At 42.1% G+C, this 17133-nt stretch overlaps 1 protein-coding gene across 1 annotated transcript; it reads right to left on the reverse strand.

Annotated features, from left to right (window-relative positions):
* Positions 1–10447: 10447 nt before the first annotated feature.
* LOC127675584 (40S ribosomal protein S29-like) lies at positions 10448–10624 on the reverse strand. Its single transcript, XM_052171645.1, has one exon. It carries the CDS (start codon positions 10622–10624, stop codon positions 10448–10450), a length of 177 nt encoding a protein of 58 aa, XP_052027605.1.
* Between the last annotated feature and the right edge of the window lie 6509 nt (positions 10625–17133).

Genomic DNA, 17133 nt, shown 5'->3' on the forward strand with positions numbered 1-17133 from the left:
TCTGGTATTGCCATATTGCCCTGAGTATGGTTGATTGTGTTCTTATACAAGCCTCTAGTATCTGGATTAAATTATTGTAGGTTTAGGTCCTGATGTCTGAGTTTATCTTTGCTGGATGGATGTTTCTTTCCTCTTGCTTTCTTTTTCTCTCTGGTCTTCTGGCCTGAGTGGCCTGTGGTACTAGTAACCAAGAAATCTTCAGGTCCAGTAATGTGGCTTCACTGGGAATTTGGCAGCCTGTGTGATCTCTGAGGTTTGGGTGCTCATGTTGCCTATTGGATTTTGGAGTTCTGGGAACTAGTGTTACCTCTGGGGTTCTAGATACAGATGTAGCCTCTGGGTTCCAGGTACCTGGGATTCCTAGTAGTGGTGTGTTCTCCAGTAGCGTGGGGTTGTTTCTCTAAATTATGGATCAATTATTAATATTTTAAAATAAAGTAAAAGATAAATTGTAGTATATTCCTGGTTATTATTGCTTTGAGAAGTCTTATTTCAGTTACAGGTCTTTATATTTGTATATCTCTACATATTAGATTTTATTGTCAAAAATGAGGAGTACTGGAAAGAGCTAGGTGTTGGAGCACACACTTGTAAGGCTAACTAGCTCTCATGAGGCAGAGGCATGAAGGTCTCTGTAAATTTGTAGCCACTGTGGTCTACATAGTGAGTTCCAGGACAGTCAAACCTGTATAGCAAGAGCTTTACTTAAAACAAAACCACTACTACCACCAGCAAAAACCTCATTTGAAATTGTGAAGCAGTATTTTGGCTTTTTGGTCAGGACCTATATTTGTTGATGATGATGACAAATAGAAATGTGCTATTTTTCTTGTTTTTTCTTTGTAGTTTGGCATTAATTAGCTAGCAATTCAGTCCTTGATTTCTTTGTATAGAACTGCATGTATGTGTTTGTAATATGTGTGTGTTTGTGTATGTATGTATGTGTGTTTGTGTGCGTGTTCATATGTTTATGTGCTTTATAGAAGATAGAGGACAGAAGTAGATGTGGGGTCTAATGCTTTCCTATGTATCTTTTGAGATACACCTGGCCTTTCTGGGGTTATGGAGACCCAAACTCATGCTTCTTCAGCTCATACTGAGCCCTATGTATAGCCTTCACAGAGCTTCTTAAGCCATATGATTACTGTATGAGGGTCAACTTAGTTACATCTTGCAAATACAATCTGCAAACTAATTCACTAAGGCACATATCACCTATGACAGAACCAAATTTTGCAATACTCTTTCTCCATACTTCCAATAACATACCTGTTTCATGACCTTCAGATATCCTAAATGGTAGAACATCCAGTAACACACTTTCTATGACCTCACTAGGAAACCTGAATTTTTCTTGGTTCTCTCATTTCTTTGTTAGGCAAAATGCATTTAAAATTATCAAAATTCACTGCTATTGGGAAGTTTGTCTCAGATACACTGAGTGGGATTTTTGTTTTGCTTTTGGTTTTGGTGAGTGGTCCAGAGCTCTGAGCTACTTTTCTAGACATTTCAGAGCTCCTCTCAGGTGTTTTGTCTGCAGTTTCAGAATGCTCAATGAATGCCAAAATTTGCCACTGTAGGTAACAGATAAGTAAGTTAGATAATATGTCTCTAGCACTGACAGCTCATTTTCTCTTTATTGTGCATATCCACTTTCAATACTATTCTAAACTGATATTTTAAAAAAAAACAAATCAATGAAAAGGCTGAAGTTGTGATTTAATAAAGTTCATTTGTTTATTTTTTAAGTAGTATCAATACTTTCATCTTTCCTTTCAGTGGGTCATTTTTGAAGACATTCTCCCCACTTACCTTCTATGACAGTTCCATTTGCCAACATCCATTACAGTAGGTGTAACTTTCCTCCTCCTATGCATCCCCTATTATGAGCTGCTGAGTATTCTTCCTTTGTAGTTTTTTCTAAATCTCTAATAACTCTGTCCTGCAGAATTAAGGTCACTCCATTCTGTGGGTCTCCCAACCCTCATGGATCATCAGCTAATTTAGTCCAGAAGTGCAAAGTGAGATATGGAGTGGAGATGGTGGATGGTGGTGGGAGTGTGTGGAAGCCCTGTGAGAAGGTTTGGTGAATGAGGACACTGGGACCAGCTATCAGTAGGCAAATCAACTTTACTCGGGATAACTCGGGGCTTATGAAGTTTTGGGGAACTGAGGGTAGGCACATCCAGGATAGGCAAAGATCATTGGCTGGAGGTTTAGGGAACCTGGAATGCCTCACTAGCATGGGGAAGCATTTCAGGAATCTCAGGTGCTGGCTCAACAAGTTATTATCGAGAGAAAGGAAATTGATCCAACAGATCTATAAGGCCACAGTGCTAATCAGTCCATGCTATCTGTCTCACAGGCAACAGCTGAAACTGAATGCTTAAGTTGTTTTATGCAGAGAGTCAAGCAATCTGAGAAGACAGTTGATTAGCATTCTAAAGACCTACCTATCATCAGCCTGCAGATATATGGGAAGGGAGAACAAAGGCAGTCAATCCTGTGGAGGTTTAGTCTCTTCTCTCTGGTTAGGTAGACAGTCCTGTCCAGGGATTTGTTGTGTTGTTGATTTTCTCTTTATCATTGTCCCTCTGTGTAGCAGAAGGAGGATCCTAAAACATGGAGGCTACTGAGCCTATCATTTGGATGATGCCCAGAGAGAAGCTATTAGCAGTGTGCACAGAGAGTCCTTCGAATAGAATGAAGGGCAAATGTGCTCTTATAACATAGAATAGGCAGTGCTGCTCTCTCCGCTTCCGGATCCAGATCAGCCTGGGCGGCAACACCACATCTCCAGGTCCTGCAAGAGGCAAGAGGGGCTTCAGGGCGACCAGCTGGGAGAAGTCAGTGTGCTCTGGTGAATCCAGTGGGCCCCTGCAGGAGCCTTCAGGTGTCTGGTTTGGGATCTGAACAGCCTGGGCCACAGCACTTGGTCTCCAGGAAGTGCAGGAGACCTGGTGTGCACCCAGAGGCATTCTGGGAGCTCACAGCACAGCTTGCTCAGGTGGCACAGAGCTTCCAGTCACATAATAATCAAAACCCCAAATGTACTAAACAAAGAAAGAATACTTAGGGCAGTAAGAGAAAAAGGGCAAGTAACATATAAAGGAAGATCTATCAGAATTACACCAGATTTCTAACCAGAGACCATGAAAGCTAGAAGATCCTGGGCAGAGCTCATGCAGACTCTAAGAGAATACAAATGCCAGCCGAGACTACTATACCCAGCGAAACTCTCAATTACTATAGATGGAGAAACCAAGATATTCCATGACAAAACCAAATTTACACAATATCTTTCCACAAACCCAGCCCTACAAAGGAAAATAGGGGGAAAACACCATTAAAACCAGGGAAAATATACCCTGGAAAAAGCAGGATATTAAACTTCTTTCATCAAACCCAAAGAATATAACCACACACATATAAAATTAAAATAAAAAATGATAGGAAGCAATAACCACTACTCCTTAATATCTCTTAACATCAATGGACTCAATTCCCCAATAAAAAGACATAGACTAACGGACTGGTTACATAAACAGGACCCTACATTTTGCTGCATACAGGAAACACACCTCAGTGTCAAAGACAAGCACTACCTCATAGTGAAAGGCTGAAAGACAGTTCTACAAGCAAATGGTCCCAGGAAACAAGCCGGAGTTGCCATTCTAATATCAGATAAAATTGACTTTCAACCTAATGTCATCAAAAGAGACATGAAAGGTCACTTCCTGCTGGTCAAAGGAAAAATCCAACAAGAAGATCTCAATCCTGAACATTTATGCCCCAAATACAAGGGTGCCCTCATTCATAAAAGAAACTTTACTAAAGCTCAAAGCACACATTGCACCTAACACAATAATTGTGGCTGACTTAAACACTCCACTCTCACTAATGGACCGATCAGGAAAACAGAAACTAAACAGGGTGACAGTGAAACTAATTGAAGCTTTGGACCAATTGGAGTTAACATATATAGAACTTTTCATCCCAAAGCAAAAGAATATACCTTTTTCTCAGCACCTCATGGTACCTTCTCCAAAATCAACCATATAATTGGTCATAAGACGGGCCTGAACAAATATAAGAAGATTGAAATAATCCCATGCCTCCTATCGGATCACTATGGAGTAAAAGTGGTCTTTAATAACAATAAAAACAACAGAAAGTCCACATACACATGGAAACTGAACAATACTCTACTCAATGATACCTTGGTCAAGGAAGAAATAAAGAAAGAAATCAAAGATTTGTTAGAATTTAATGAAAACGAAGGCACAACATACACAAATCTATGGGACACAATGAAAGCAGGGCTAAGAGGAAAACTCATAGCTTTGAGTGCCTTCAAAAAAATGGAGAGAGCATACATTACCACCTTAATGACACACCTGAAAGCCCTGGAACAAAAAGAAGCTAAATTCTAAAAAACAGTCTTTAATTTCTTTCTTTATTTCTTCGTTGACCAAAGTATCATTGAGTAGAATATTGTTCAGTTTCCATGGGTATGTGGGTTTTCTGTTGTTTTTGTTGCTACTGAAGACCACTTTTACTCCATAGTGTTCTGATAGGAGGCATGGGATTAGTTTGATCTTCTTGTATTTGTTGAGGTCTGTCTTTTGACCAAATATATGGTTGATTTTGGAGAAGGAACCATGAGGTGCTGAGAAAAAGGTATATTCTTTTTCTTTAGGATAGAATGTTCTATATATATCTGTTAAATCTAATTGGTCCAAAGCTTCAATTAGTTTCACTGTGTCCCTGATCAGTTTCTGTTTTCCTGATCAGGCCATTGAGGAAAGTACAGTGTTGAAGTCACCCACAATTATTGTGTTAGGTGCAATGTGTGTTTTGAGCTTTAGTAAAGTTTCTTTTATGAATGAGGGTGCCCTTGCATTTGGAGCATAGATGTTCAGGATTGAGAGTTCTTCTTGTTGTATTTTTCCTTTGACCAGCAAGAAGTGTCCCTCAGAGTCTCTTTTGATGACTTTGGGTTGAAAGTCAATTTTATCTGATATTAGAATGGCTACTCCAGCTTGTTTCCTGAGACCATTTGCTTGTAAAATTGTCTTTCAGCCTTTTACTCTAAGATAGTGTTTGTCTTTGACACTCAGGTATGTTTCCTGTATGCAGCAAAATGTAGGGTCCTGTTTATGTATCCAGTCGGTTAGTCTATGTCTTTTTATTGGGGCATTGAGTCCATTGATGTTAACAGATATTAAGGAATAGTGATTATTATTTCCTGTCATTTTTTATGTTATTTTTTTAAATTTGATTGGTTAACTTCTTTTGGGTTGGATGAAAGAAGGTTACTATCTTGCTTTTTCCATGGTGAAGTTTCCCTCCTTGTGTTGGTGTTTTCCTCCTATTATCCTTTGTAGGGCTGGGTTTGTGGATAGATATTGGGTAAACTTGATTTTATCATGGAATATCTTAGTTTCTCCATCTATGGTGATTGAGAGTTTTGCTGGGTATAGTAGTTTGGGCTGGCATTTGTGTTCTCTTAGAGTCTGCATGAGAAGTCACCAGACTTCTCACCTGAGACTATCTAGCTTTCATAGTCTCAGGTGAGAAGTCTGGTGTGATTCTGATAGGTCTTCCTTTATATGTTACTTGGCCTTTTTCTCTCTCTTTTTTTTTTATTCGATATAATTTATTTACATTTCAAATGATTTCCCTTTTCTAGCCCCCCCACTCCCCGAAAGTCCCGTAAGCCCCCTTCTCTTCCCCTGTCCTCCCACCCACCCCTTCCCACTTCCCCGTTCTGGTTTTGCCGAATACTGCTTCACTGAGTCTTTCCAGAACCAGGGGCCACTCCTCCTTTCTTCTTGTACCTCATTTGATGTGTGGATTATGTTTTGGGTATTCCAGTTTTATAGGTTAATAACCACTTATTAGTGAGTGCATACCATGATTCACCTTTTGAGTCTGGGTTACCTCACTTAGTATGATGTTCTCTAGCTCCATCCATTTGCCGAAGAATTTCATGAATTCATTGTTTCTAATGGCTGAATAGTACTCCATTGTGTAGATATACCACATTTTTTGCATCCACTCTTCTGTTGAGGGATACCTGAGTTCTTTCCAGCATCTGGCAATTATAAATAGGGTTGCTATGAACATAGTAGAGCATGTATCCTTATTACATGGTGGGGAATCCTCTGGGTATATGCCCAGGAGTGGTATAGCAGGATCTTCTGGAAGTGAGGTGCCCAGTTTTCGGAGGAACTGCCAGACTGATTTCCAGAGTGGTTGTACCAATTTTCAACCCCACCAGCAGTGGAGGAGTGTTCCTCTTTCTCCACATCTGCGCCAAAGATCTATCTCCAAAGTTGTCTCCCTTTGAGTTTTCTTAGTTGTTTCTACTTCTGATTTTAGATCCTGGATGGTTTTGCTTAGCTCCTCCACTTCCTTGTTTGTGCTTTCCTGTAATACTTCGAGAGATTTTTGTGTTTCCTCTTTCATGACCTCAGCCTAGTGACCAAAGTTCTCCTGTAGTTCTTTAAGTGATTTTTGCGTTTCCTCCTTATTGGCTTATGTATTCTCCTGAATTTCTTTCAATGATTTTTGTGTTTCCCTTGTAAGGGCTTCTAACTTTTGATCCATTCTCTCCTGAATTTCTTTAAGTATGTCCTTCATGTGTTCCTCTACCAGCATCATGACCAGTGATTTTAAATCCAAATCTTGTTCTTCTGGTGTGATGGGGTATCCAGGACATGCTGTTAAAGAGAATTGGGTTCAGATGCTGCCATATTGCCTTGATTTTTGTTAGGGACGTTCCTGCGTTTGCCTTTTACCATCTAGTTCTCACTGGTGTTAGTTGGTCTTGTCAATGCTGGACTCAACAGTGCAAGCTGCCTCTTCCCAGCTGGCCTCTGGTGCACAGCTAACCTCCTGCACTGCCTGGAGACAGGGTGCTGTGGCCCAGGCTGTTCAGATCTGAAGCAGACACCTCAACGCTCCTGCCTGGGGCCTGCTGGACTCACCAGAGCACATTGACTCCTCCCAGCCTGCCTCTTGGGTGCCCCTCTGGCCTCTTGCAGGACCTAGAGATGTGGTGTTGTAGCCCAGGCTCTTCTGGATCCCAAAGCAGAGATCAGAAGGCTCCTGCCAGAGGCCTCCGGACTGGAACCTAAGCTCTGTGGTACTGACCCACCAGAGCAAGGTGTGTGCTCCCAGTCTGCCTCCGGGTGCACACCAGGCCTCTTCTAAAGTTTCTTTTATGAATATGGGTACCCTTGTGATCAGAGAATAGATATTCAGAATTGAGCGTTCATCATGGTAGACTTTTTCTTTGACCAGTATGAAGTGTCCCTCCTTATCTTTTGTGACAACTTTTGGTTGAATATCAATTTTATCTGATATAAGAATGGCCACTCCAGCTCGTTTCTTGCGACCATTTGCTTGGAAAATTATTTTCCAACCTTTGACTCTTAAATAGTGTCTGTCTTTGTCACTGAGGTGGGTTTCTTGTATGCAGCAGAACATTGGGTCCTGTTTACCTATCCAGTCTGTTAGTCTATGTCTTTTTATAGGGTAATCAAGACCATTGATATTAAGAGATATTAAGGAAAGGTGATTATTGCTTACAGTTTTCTTCTTAGTTAAAGGTGAAAATCTGGTTGTGTAGCTATATTCTATTGGGTTTGTTGAAAGATTTCCTTATTGATTTTTCTGCAGTGTGGTTTGCTGCCTTGTGTTTGTATTTTCTACCCATTATCCTTTGCAGAGCTGGATTTGTGGAAAGATGCTGTGCAAATTTGCTTTTGTCATGGAATGTCTTGTTTTCTTCATCTATTGTAATTGAGAGTTTTGCTGTGTATAGTAGTCTAAGCTGACATTTATGTTCTCTTTGGGTCTGTATGACATCTACCCAGGCTCTTCTGGCTTTCATAGTCTCTGCTGAGAAGTCTGGTATAATTCTGATAGGTCTGCATTTATATGTTACTTGCCTTTTTTCTCTCACTGCTTTTAATATTCTTTCTTTGTTTAGTGAATTTGGTGTTTTGATTATTATGTGATGGGAGGGATTTCTGCTGTGGTCCAGTCTGGAGTTCTGTATGCTTCCTGTATGTTCATGGGCATCTCTTTCTTTAGGTTAGGAAAGCTTTCTTCTATAATTTTGTGGAATATATTTACTGCCCTTTAAGGTGCAAATCCTTGCGATTTTTGTGTTTCCTCTTTCATGACTTCTGCCTGTTGATCAAAGTTCTCCTGTATTTCTTTGAGTGATTTTTGCATTTCTTCCTTATTGGCTTTTGTATTCTCCTGAATTTCTTTAAGTATGTCCTTCATGTGTTCCTGTACTAGCATCATGACCAGTGATTTTAAATCCAAATCTTGTTTTTCTGGTGTGTTGGGGTATCCAGGACTTGCTATTGTTGGAGAATTGGGTTCAGATGCTGCCATAATGCCCAGGTTTCTGTTAGTAACGTTCCTACATTTGCCTTTAGCCATCTAGTTCTCCCAGGTGTTAGATGGTCTTATTGTCATTGGCTGTTGCTTTAACCTACTATGGATCTTTAAGGTTATTTCTGCAACTCTGGATGACTGGGTTTCCTCTGGCACAGATTACTGTTATGCTGCCTTCCTCTTTTGTGCCTTTGGAGCCCTGTTCAGTCTTTCCTCGAGCAATGTTATACTTAGGTTGTCAGGTCAACCAGTTGTTCTCTGTTTGCTCTATTATGGAGCGAAGATGTTGTGGTGGGGGTCACTCCCTCTGTTGATTCTCACCTAGGACTCAGGTCCCACGACAGACTGGCTTGTAGATGAACTGCCTATGTGCTCAGTTCCTGAGTGCAGGCAGACCCCTGGAGATTTGCACCCCCAGAGATCTAAAGCTCAAAGTGATCCAGTACCTAGTGACACTTCTGTCCCGCGAGGCAGCGAATATGGCCACAGGGAATCTCTTCCTCTGCTGCTCTCTGGGCAGGACACAGGCCCCCACGCCTGGTGAGCTAGCAGACAAACCACCTATGTGCTCAGTTCCTTGGCACAGGCAGACCCCTGGCAGTTTGTACCACCAGAGAGCTAAATCTCAGGGTGATACCGTACCTAGTGACCCTTTTCTGTCCTGGAAGGCAGCCAATATGGGCATGGGGCTTCTCTCCTTCTGCAGCTCTCTGCATTTATGTTTTTTGTGTTCTTCTAGCAGCATCATGACCAGTGATTTTAAAACCTAATCTTGTTTTTCTGGTGTGTTGGCATAAACAGGACTTGCTGATGTTGGAGAGTTTGGTTCAGACACTGCCATATTGCCTAGATTTCTGTGAGTAGCATTCCTGCATTTGCCCTTTGCCATCTTTTTCTCTGGTGTTAGTTGGTCTTGTCTCTGGCTGGTGTTTGAGCCTCCTGTGAGGCTTTATGGCTTTTTCAGCAACACTGGATGGCTGGGTTTCCCCTGTCACAGATTGCTGATGTGTTGTCCTCCTCTTGGGTGCCCTTGGAGCCCTAGTGTGCCTTGCCCCAGATTGTCTCTGTGAACCAGGTGGTGCCCATTTGCTCCTTCAGGGATTGCTGAGGGTGTATGCTGCAGGACCTTTTTAGAGTGATGATCACACGGCTGGGCATCTGATCTCCCAACTGGGTTGGTGCACACAAGGCTAGCCTAGCTGCTCAGGTCCCGAGTCTAGGCAAAAGCCTGGTAGGCCAAGGCCCAAGCAAAGTTCCCCTTGGGCTATGAGTGTTAACTGGTTCAGTCAGGTGGCCAGGATGGTGGCTTGCACGCGCTCCCTGAAAGTGCTAGGAGAGTCTGCTGGGCTAACAACCTCCTGGCCGGGTTGGCACACAGATGGCCCACTGAGCAGCCCAGGGCCTGGGGGCAGTCAAGGGCCTGTTGGGCCTAGACCTCCGCTATGTTAGCCTCGGGCTATGACTGTTAGCCAGCTTTCTCTGCTAGAACTCTCTGGTGTCTGGTAGCCAAAATGGCAGTGTGCGCACTCCGGGCCAGGCAAACAACCTCATGGCTGGGTTGGCACACCAATGGCCCCCCGGAACAGCCCAGGGCCTGGGTGCAGGTCAATGCCTGTCGGGCTTAGACCCCTGAGATGTTGGCCTCGGGTTATATTTGCATACCTCAGGCTGTCTGATCTCTCTGGTGTCCTAGAACCAAGATGGAGTCGAATCTCTTGTAACTGACTGGTGGGAGGCAGATTTCTGATGTGGCTTCTGTGTGGTGAAAGGCGCTGTAAATCCTCCGCCGCTTGCAGCCCGGCTGTCCAGCGATGGTCAGTGGTAGTGGGCGCAGGGCCTGCCAGGACTCTGCCACCTTGGTTCTACTGCTGATGTCCCTTCCTCTGGATGAGCCACTGCTGTTGTTGCTGCTGCTGCTGCCACCCGCCTAAAATTTTTTTAAAGGTCTTCACATTTTTATTCTTTGTGCACAAAGACCAGCATAATTGATTCTACTGGGTAGACAGTTGAATAATCCATTCAAGGTCGCTTAGTCCAACTTAATGAAGCCTATGTCCTTCGAGTACTGACAGAAGCCCTGATGGGACATTTTCCGCATGCATTTACCGATCAGTCCTAGGTGGTTAGAGCAGATGTGGCAAGAGCAAGAACCCTGGCCGAACTTCTGTAGGTGACTCCAGGAGAGCTGGTGGTGACCATCATCCATGTAGTCTTCAGACACCCAATGAGGAAAAAGGCAGATACTAAAATTAATGATGATGATAAAGCTTTGATGAAAGCACATTCTCAGCAAGCAGAAAGATAGGCACCCTCTATAGAGAATGATGGGTGATTCTTGAAATTCTGGAGATACAAGTTGCAATGGCTGAAAAATCCTATTTCTTCTTTAAGGGGACCAGTCTTCGTGCCCTTGCCTATGATGGCTTTGTACCATTGAGCCCAGGATGGCATTGAGCTTCTATCCTCCTACTTTCACCTCCCAAGTGCTGGACTGACAGTCATCAGACAACACATCTGGTCTTATGTAGTGCTGGGAACTGAACTTGTGGCTTTCTGCATGTTAAACAAGCACTCTACCACTCTAGTGAGCTACATTCACAGCCCTTCTCCTCTTTTTCCTCCTCTCTGCTTTTTTAAAAACAGGTATACTGGATCGTTTTGTGTGTCAACTTGACACAAGCTGAAGTTATCACAGAGAAAGGAGCCTCCCTTGAGGAAATGCCTCCATGAGATCCAGCTGTAAGGTATTTTCTCAATTAGTGATAAACGGTGGGAGGGAACATTGTGGGTAGTATTCCTGGGTTCCATGAGAAAGCAGGCTGAGCAAGCCAGGGGAAATAAGCCAGTAACATCCCTCCATGGCCTCTGCATCAGCTCCTGCTTTCTGACCTCCTTGAGTTCCAGTCCTGACTTCCTTTGGTGATGAACAGCAAGGTGAAAAGTGTAAGCTGAATAAATTCTTTCCTCCCCCCAAAAAAGAAAATTCTAAGTGGGTTTAATGCACAGTTCTATCAGACCTCCAAAGAAGACCTAATGCCAATACTCTTTTAACTATTCCACAAAATAGAAACAAATGGAATACTACCTAATTCGTTTTATGAAACCACGATCACTCTGATACCTAAACCACACAAAGACCCAGCAAAGAAATAGAACTTTAGAAAAATTTCCCTTATGAATATCGACGCAAAAATGCTCAATAAAATTCTTGCCAACCGAATCCAAGAACACATCAAAATGATCATCCACCATGATCAAGTAGGCTTCATCACAGGGATACAGGGATGGTTTAATACACGTAAATCCATCAGTGTAATCCACTACATAAACAAATGTCACATCCACCCTCACCAGCAAAGAGGACACAACACCAGGGAGTTTCTTCCTTCTTATGGTTTATTCGGGAAACCTTGAATTAAGCTTATTTCTTCTTTTGGTGGCCCCGGGCTCTCTCCCAGCCTGACCTTATATAGCCTACTCAGCCCCGTCTGCCAAGGGAGATAGCCAGCCGTTTCCTCATTGGTGAACTAAGTGAGTTATTCATTCGCATGTAAGTGTGATAAGGAATACAGCACATTGCACATGTACTAAAGTAATTTACTACCAGGGAGCTGCATGTGGCCAGTGCCATCTTGTAATGGAGATGAACAAAAGGTGGTTTACTACAAACAAACTCAAAGAAAAAACCCACATGATCATTTCATTAGATGCTGAGAGAAAGCATTTGAACAAAATCTAATAGCACTTCATGATAAAAGTCTTGGAAAGATCAGGAATTCAAGGCCCATACCTAAACATAGTAAAAGCAATATACAGCAAACCACTAGCCAACATCAAACTAAATGGAGAGAAACTTGAAGCAATCCCACTGAAATCAGGGACTAGACAAGGCTGCCCCCTATCTCCCTACCTGTTCAGTATAGTACTTGCCCTAGCCAGAGCAATTAAACAATAAAAGGAGGTCAAAGGAATTCAGATTGGAAAGGAAGAAGTCAAACTATCACTATTTGCAGATGATATGATAATATACTTAAGTGACCAAAAAAACTCCACCAGAGAACTCCTACAGCTGATAAACAACTTCAGCAAAGTGGTTGGCTATAAAATTAACTTATACAAACCATACTGAAGGGAAACCATATTCTATGGAGTAACAAAGGTGTATTTAGAGACTTATTGATTCATAATCCTTTTCCAGACATTTAAAAAAGGGTTTTTAGGTCTTTTGCTTAAACATTATGGTTCCTCGTCTTATGTTTTTACATGATTTTTGTATGTGGATGTGTGTGTGTGTGATTGAATATTCATGTGCTTCTTGTATTTTTCTCTGGTCTCCTTTTCCTGATGATTTTATTTTGTTTTTTGTGTTGGATATAGAAAATGCATAGAACCCAGAGGCTCATTAAGGACAAGCTCAGATGAAACCATCTTTCCCACATTACAAGGCTGTAGTTATAATCAGTTTTTACTTGAACGTTGGCAACAGAATTTGTGTCTCCAGGGGTAGATCTCATGAATAAGAATTTGAGATGAGACATTGACCCCCAATTGAATATACATTCCCTACTCTTAATGCATTTTTTTTATTTTGTCATACATGTTTTCTTGCCTTCTTATTACTAATAGTGCCCTTTCTGGGACTTGAAGAGATTGAGTCATCCCTCCTTGGGAAATGACACTGAGAGAAATGAATAACATGACCTTGTCCTAGACAAGAACAGAGAATAAGAATATTCACATGGGGCTGGAGAGATGGCTCAGTGGTTAAGAGCACTGACTATTCTTCCAGAGGTCCTGAGTTCAAATCCCAGGAACCACATGGTGGCTCACAACCATCTGTAATGAGATTTGACGCCCTCTTCTGCTGTGTCTAAAGATAGCTACAGTGTACTTATATATAATAATAAATAAATCTTCAAAAAAAAAGAAAAAAATTAAAAAAAAGATTGCCTTTTTTTTTTTAAAAAAAAAGAATATTCACATGATTCTACCCAGAGATACTACAGCCCTGCAGGAACCAAGAAATTCCTCAGTCTAATACTTTACCTTTCCAACCTCAGAAGAGAAAAAAAAGATTCTTTATAGTAGATACACATAGCAGTATACACTTGCTATTGTCTGACCCTGGCTAGATTCCTCTTCTGAGAATATCCTGCCATATGATCTTTATGCCTTTATATCATAGCAGCTTCTGAAAGTATATATATATATATATATATATATATATTACAAATGTTGACCCCCTCCTGGTTCCTCCTTGAAAAGTTCCTTCCCTTCATCTTTGATAAGGCAGTTCCATCATATTCCCTACTCCCACCCCAATGCATCAAGTCTCTGTAGGATTCAGTGCATTCTTTCCCACTGTGGACAGATATGGCAGCCCTCTGTTACAGATGTTGGGGACCTCAGAACAGTCCATGTATACTCTTTGGTTTGAGGCTCAGCCTCTGGGAGCTCAGAGGGGTCAAGGTTAGCTAACACTGTTGGTCTTTCTGTAGGATTGCTATCTGCTTGAGGGTCTAAAATCCTTCCCCTAACTCCTCTATAGGGGCCCCTGACCTCCATCCAATATTTGTCTGTGGGTATCTGCATCTGTCTCAATCAGATTCTGGGAAGAGCCTTTCTTTTTTTTTTTTTTTTAATTATTTTTTATTCGATATAATTTATTTACATTTCAAATGATTTCCCCTTTTCTAGCCCCCCCCACTCCCCCAAAGTCCCGCAAACCCCCTTCGGGAAGAGCCTTTCAAAGTATTGCTATGCTATGTTACTGTCTGCACGCACAACACAGCATCATTAGTAGTGAGGGATTGGTGCCTGCACATGGGATGGGTCTCAAAGTGGGCTGGTCACTGGTCAGCCTACATGTTACGCTATTTATTTACATTTTAAATCTTACCCCCCTTCCCAGTTCAGACACTCTACCTCCCTCCCCCATCCCCCCTGATTAAATGAGTGTGTTTCCCCACCCACCCACTCACCCCCTCCTACCATACCACCCAAAAATTCCACAATGCTGGGTCATTGAGTCTCCACAGTATCAAGGGGATCCCCTCCCATTGATGCCAGATAAGGTTATCCTCTGCTACATATGCAGCTGGAGCCATTGGTCCCTCTATGTGTACTCTTTGCTTGGTGTTTTTGTCCCTGGATGATTTTGGTGATTGACTGATTGGTATTGTTGTTCTTCCTGTGGGGTTTATAACCCCTTCAGATCCTTCAGTTCTTTTCCTAACTCCTCCATTGGGGTCGCTGAGCTCAATTCGATGGTTGGCTGCAAACATCTGCATCTGTATTGGTCAGGCTCTGGCACAGACTCTCAGGGGACAGTCATACCAATTTCCTGTCAGCAAGCACTTCTTGGCATCCACAATAATATCTGGGTTTAATGTCTGCAGATGGGGTGGATCCCTAAGTTGATCAGTCTCTGGATGGCCTTTCATTCAGTCTCTGCTCCACTCTTTGTCCCTGAATTTACTTTAGACAGGAACAATTTGGGATTAATATTTTTGAGAAGGGTGTGTGGCCCCATCCCTCAACCTAGAGCCTGCTATCCACAGGACATGGTCTTTATGGGTTCTCTTTCCCCTTTGTTGATAATGTCTTCCATGTTGGGTACTGAGAACCTCTTGGGACCCTGGCATCTGGGACTTTCTAGTGGCTACCCTCATTCCCCATCCCCCCACTGTTACACACCTTTGTTTAATTTTCTGTCCCTCTATTTCTCCCCCATCTCCTCCCACACCTCGTCCTGTCCCCCTTTACCCTCTGCTATACTCTCACTCCTAGATCCCCCCTCCCTCTATTTACTGAAATTATTTTCTGCCCCCCTCTCAGTAGGCCTGAAGCATTCACATTTTGGTCTTCCTTCTTCTTGGGTTTCATATGATCTGTAAGTTGTATCAAGGGTATTCCTAGTTTATTTTTTCATCTTTTGGTTAGTACCCACTTATTGAGTACATACCATGTGTGCTCTTTTGTGACTGGATTACTTCATTCATGATATTTTCTAGTTTCATCTGTTTGCCTGCGAATTTTATGAAGTCACTTTTTAATAGCTGAGTGGCACTCTATTGTATAAATGTACTGCAATTTCTGTATCATTTCCTCTGTTGAGGGACATTTGGGTTGTTTCCAGCTTATGGCTATTATATATAAGGCTGCTATGAACATAAGGAGCATGTGTCCTTATTACATGTTGAAACATCTTTTGAGTATATGCTCTGTAGTGGTATATCTGCGTCATCTGATAGTACTATGTCCAATTTTCTGAGGAACTGCCATATTGATTTCCAGAATTCTTGTGCCAGCTTGCAATCCCACCAGCAATGGAGGAGTGCTCACCTTTCTCCACATCTTTGCCAGCATCTACTGTCACTTGTGTTTTTTATATTAGCCATTCTGATTGGTGTGAGGTGGAATCTCAGGGTTGTTTTGATTTGCCTTTCCCCAATGAATAAGGATGTTAAACATTTCTTTAGGTGCTTCTCAGCCATTCAGTCTTCCTCAGTTGAGAATTCTTTGTTTAGCTCTGTACCCCATTTTTAACAGGGTTATTTGGTTTTCTGGAGTCTAACTTTTTGACTTTTTTGTACACATTGGATATTAGTCCTCTATTAGATGTAGGGTGGGTAAAGATCTTTTGCCAATCTGTAGGTTTCTTTTTTGTCCTATTGACAGTGTCATTTGCCTCACAGAAGCTTTGCAATTTTATGACATCCAATTTGCCAATTTTTTTGGTTCTTGAATATCTATATATTTTTTTCTTTTTTCTTGGATATTTTCTTATTAACATTTCAATTGTTTTCCTCATTCCAGGTCTCCCCTTTAGAATCTCCCTATTCCATCTCCTCTTCCCCTGCTGTACTGGCTGGTTTTGTGTGTCAACTTGACACAGGCTGGAGTTATCACAGAGAAAGGAGCTTCAGTTGGGGAAGTGCCTCCATGAAATCCAGCTGTGGGACATTTTCTCAATTAGTGATCAAGGGGGAGGGTCCCTTGTGGGTGGTACCATCCCTGGGCTAATATTCTTGGGTTCCATAAGAGAGCAGGCTGAGCAAGCCAGGGGAAGCAAGCCAGTAAGAAACATCCCTCCATGACCTCTGCATCAACTCCTGCTTCCTGACCTGTTTGAGTTCCAGTCCTTATTTCCTTTTGTGATGAAAAGCACTGCAGAAGTGTAAGCTGAATAAACCCTTTCCTCCCCAACTTGCTTCTTGGTCAGGATGTTTGTACAGGAATAGAAACCCTGACTCAGACAAATTGGTACCAGCATAGTGGGGTATTCCTGTGACAACCTGACCACGTTTTGGGGGAGGACTGTGGAAGGACTTTGGAACTTTGAGCTAGAAAAGTCATTAGGATATTAAGAGCTCTGTGGAAAGTTCTGTAGGAGCTTGGAAGACAATGTTACGAACAGTGCAGAAGATGGAGGCCTGACTTGTGAAATTTCAGAGGGAAGATTAAAGACTTTTAGAGAGGCCATGTTTTTTTTTAATATTTTTATTTTCTATATTCTTTGTTTACATTCCAAATGATTTCCACTTTCCCGGATCACCCCTCCCCATATGTCCCATAAACCTTCTTCTCTCCATCCATTCTCCAATCACCTCCCTCCTTTTTCTCTGTCCTTATATTCCCTTCCAATTCTAGATCAAACCTTTCCAGGATCAGGACCCTCTCCATACTTCTTCATGGGAGTCATTTGTTATGCAA

This window comes from Apodemus sylvaticus, chromosome X (assembly GCF_947179515.1).
Source record: "Apodemus sylvaticus chromosome X, mApoSyl1.1, whole genome shotgun sequence".
Taxonomy (NCBI): domain Eukaryota; kingdom Metazoa; phylum Chordata; class Mammalia; order Rodentia; family Muridae; genus Apodemus; species Apodemus sylvaticus.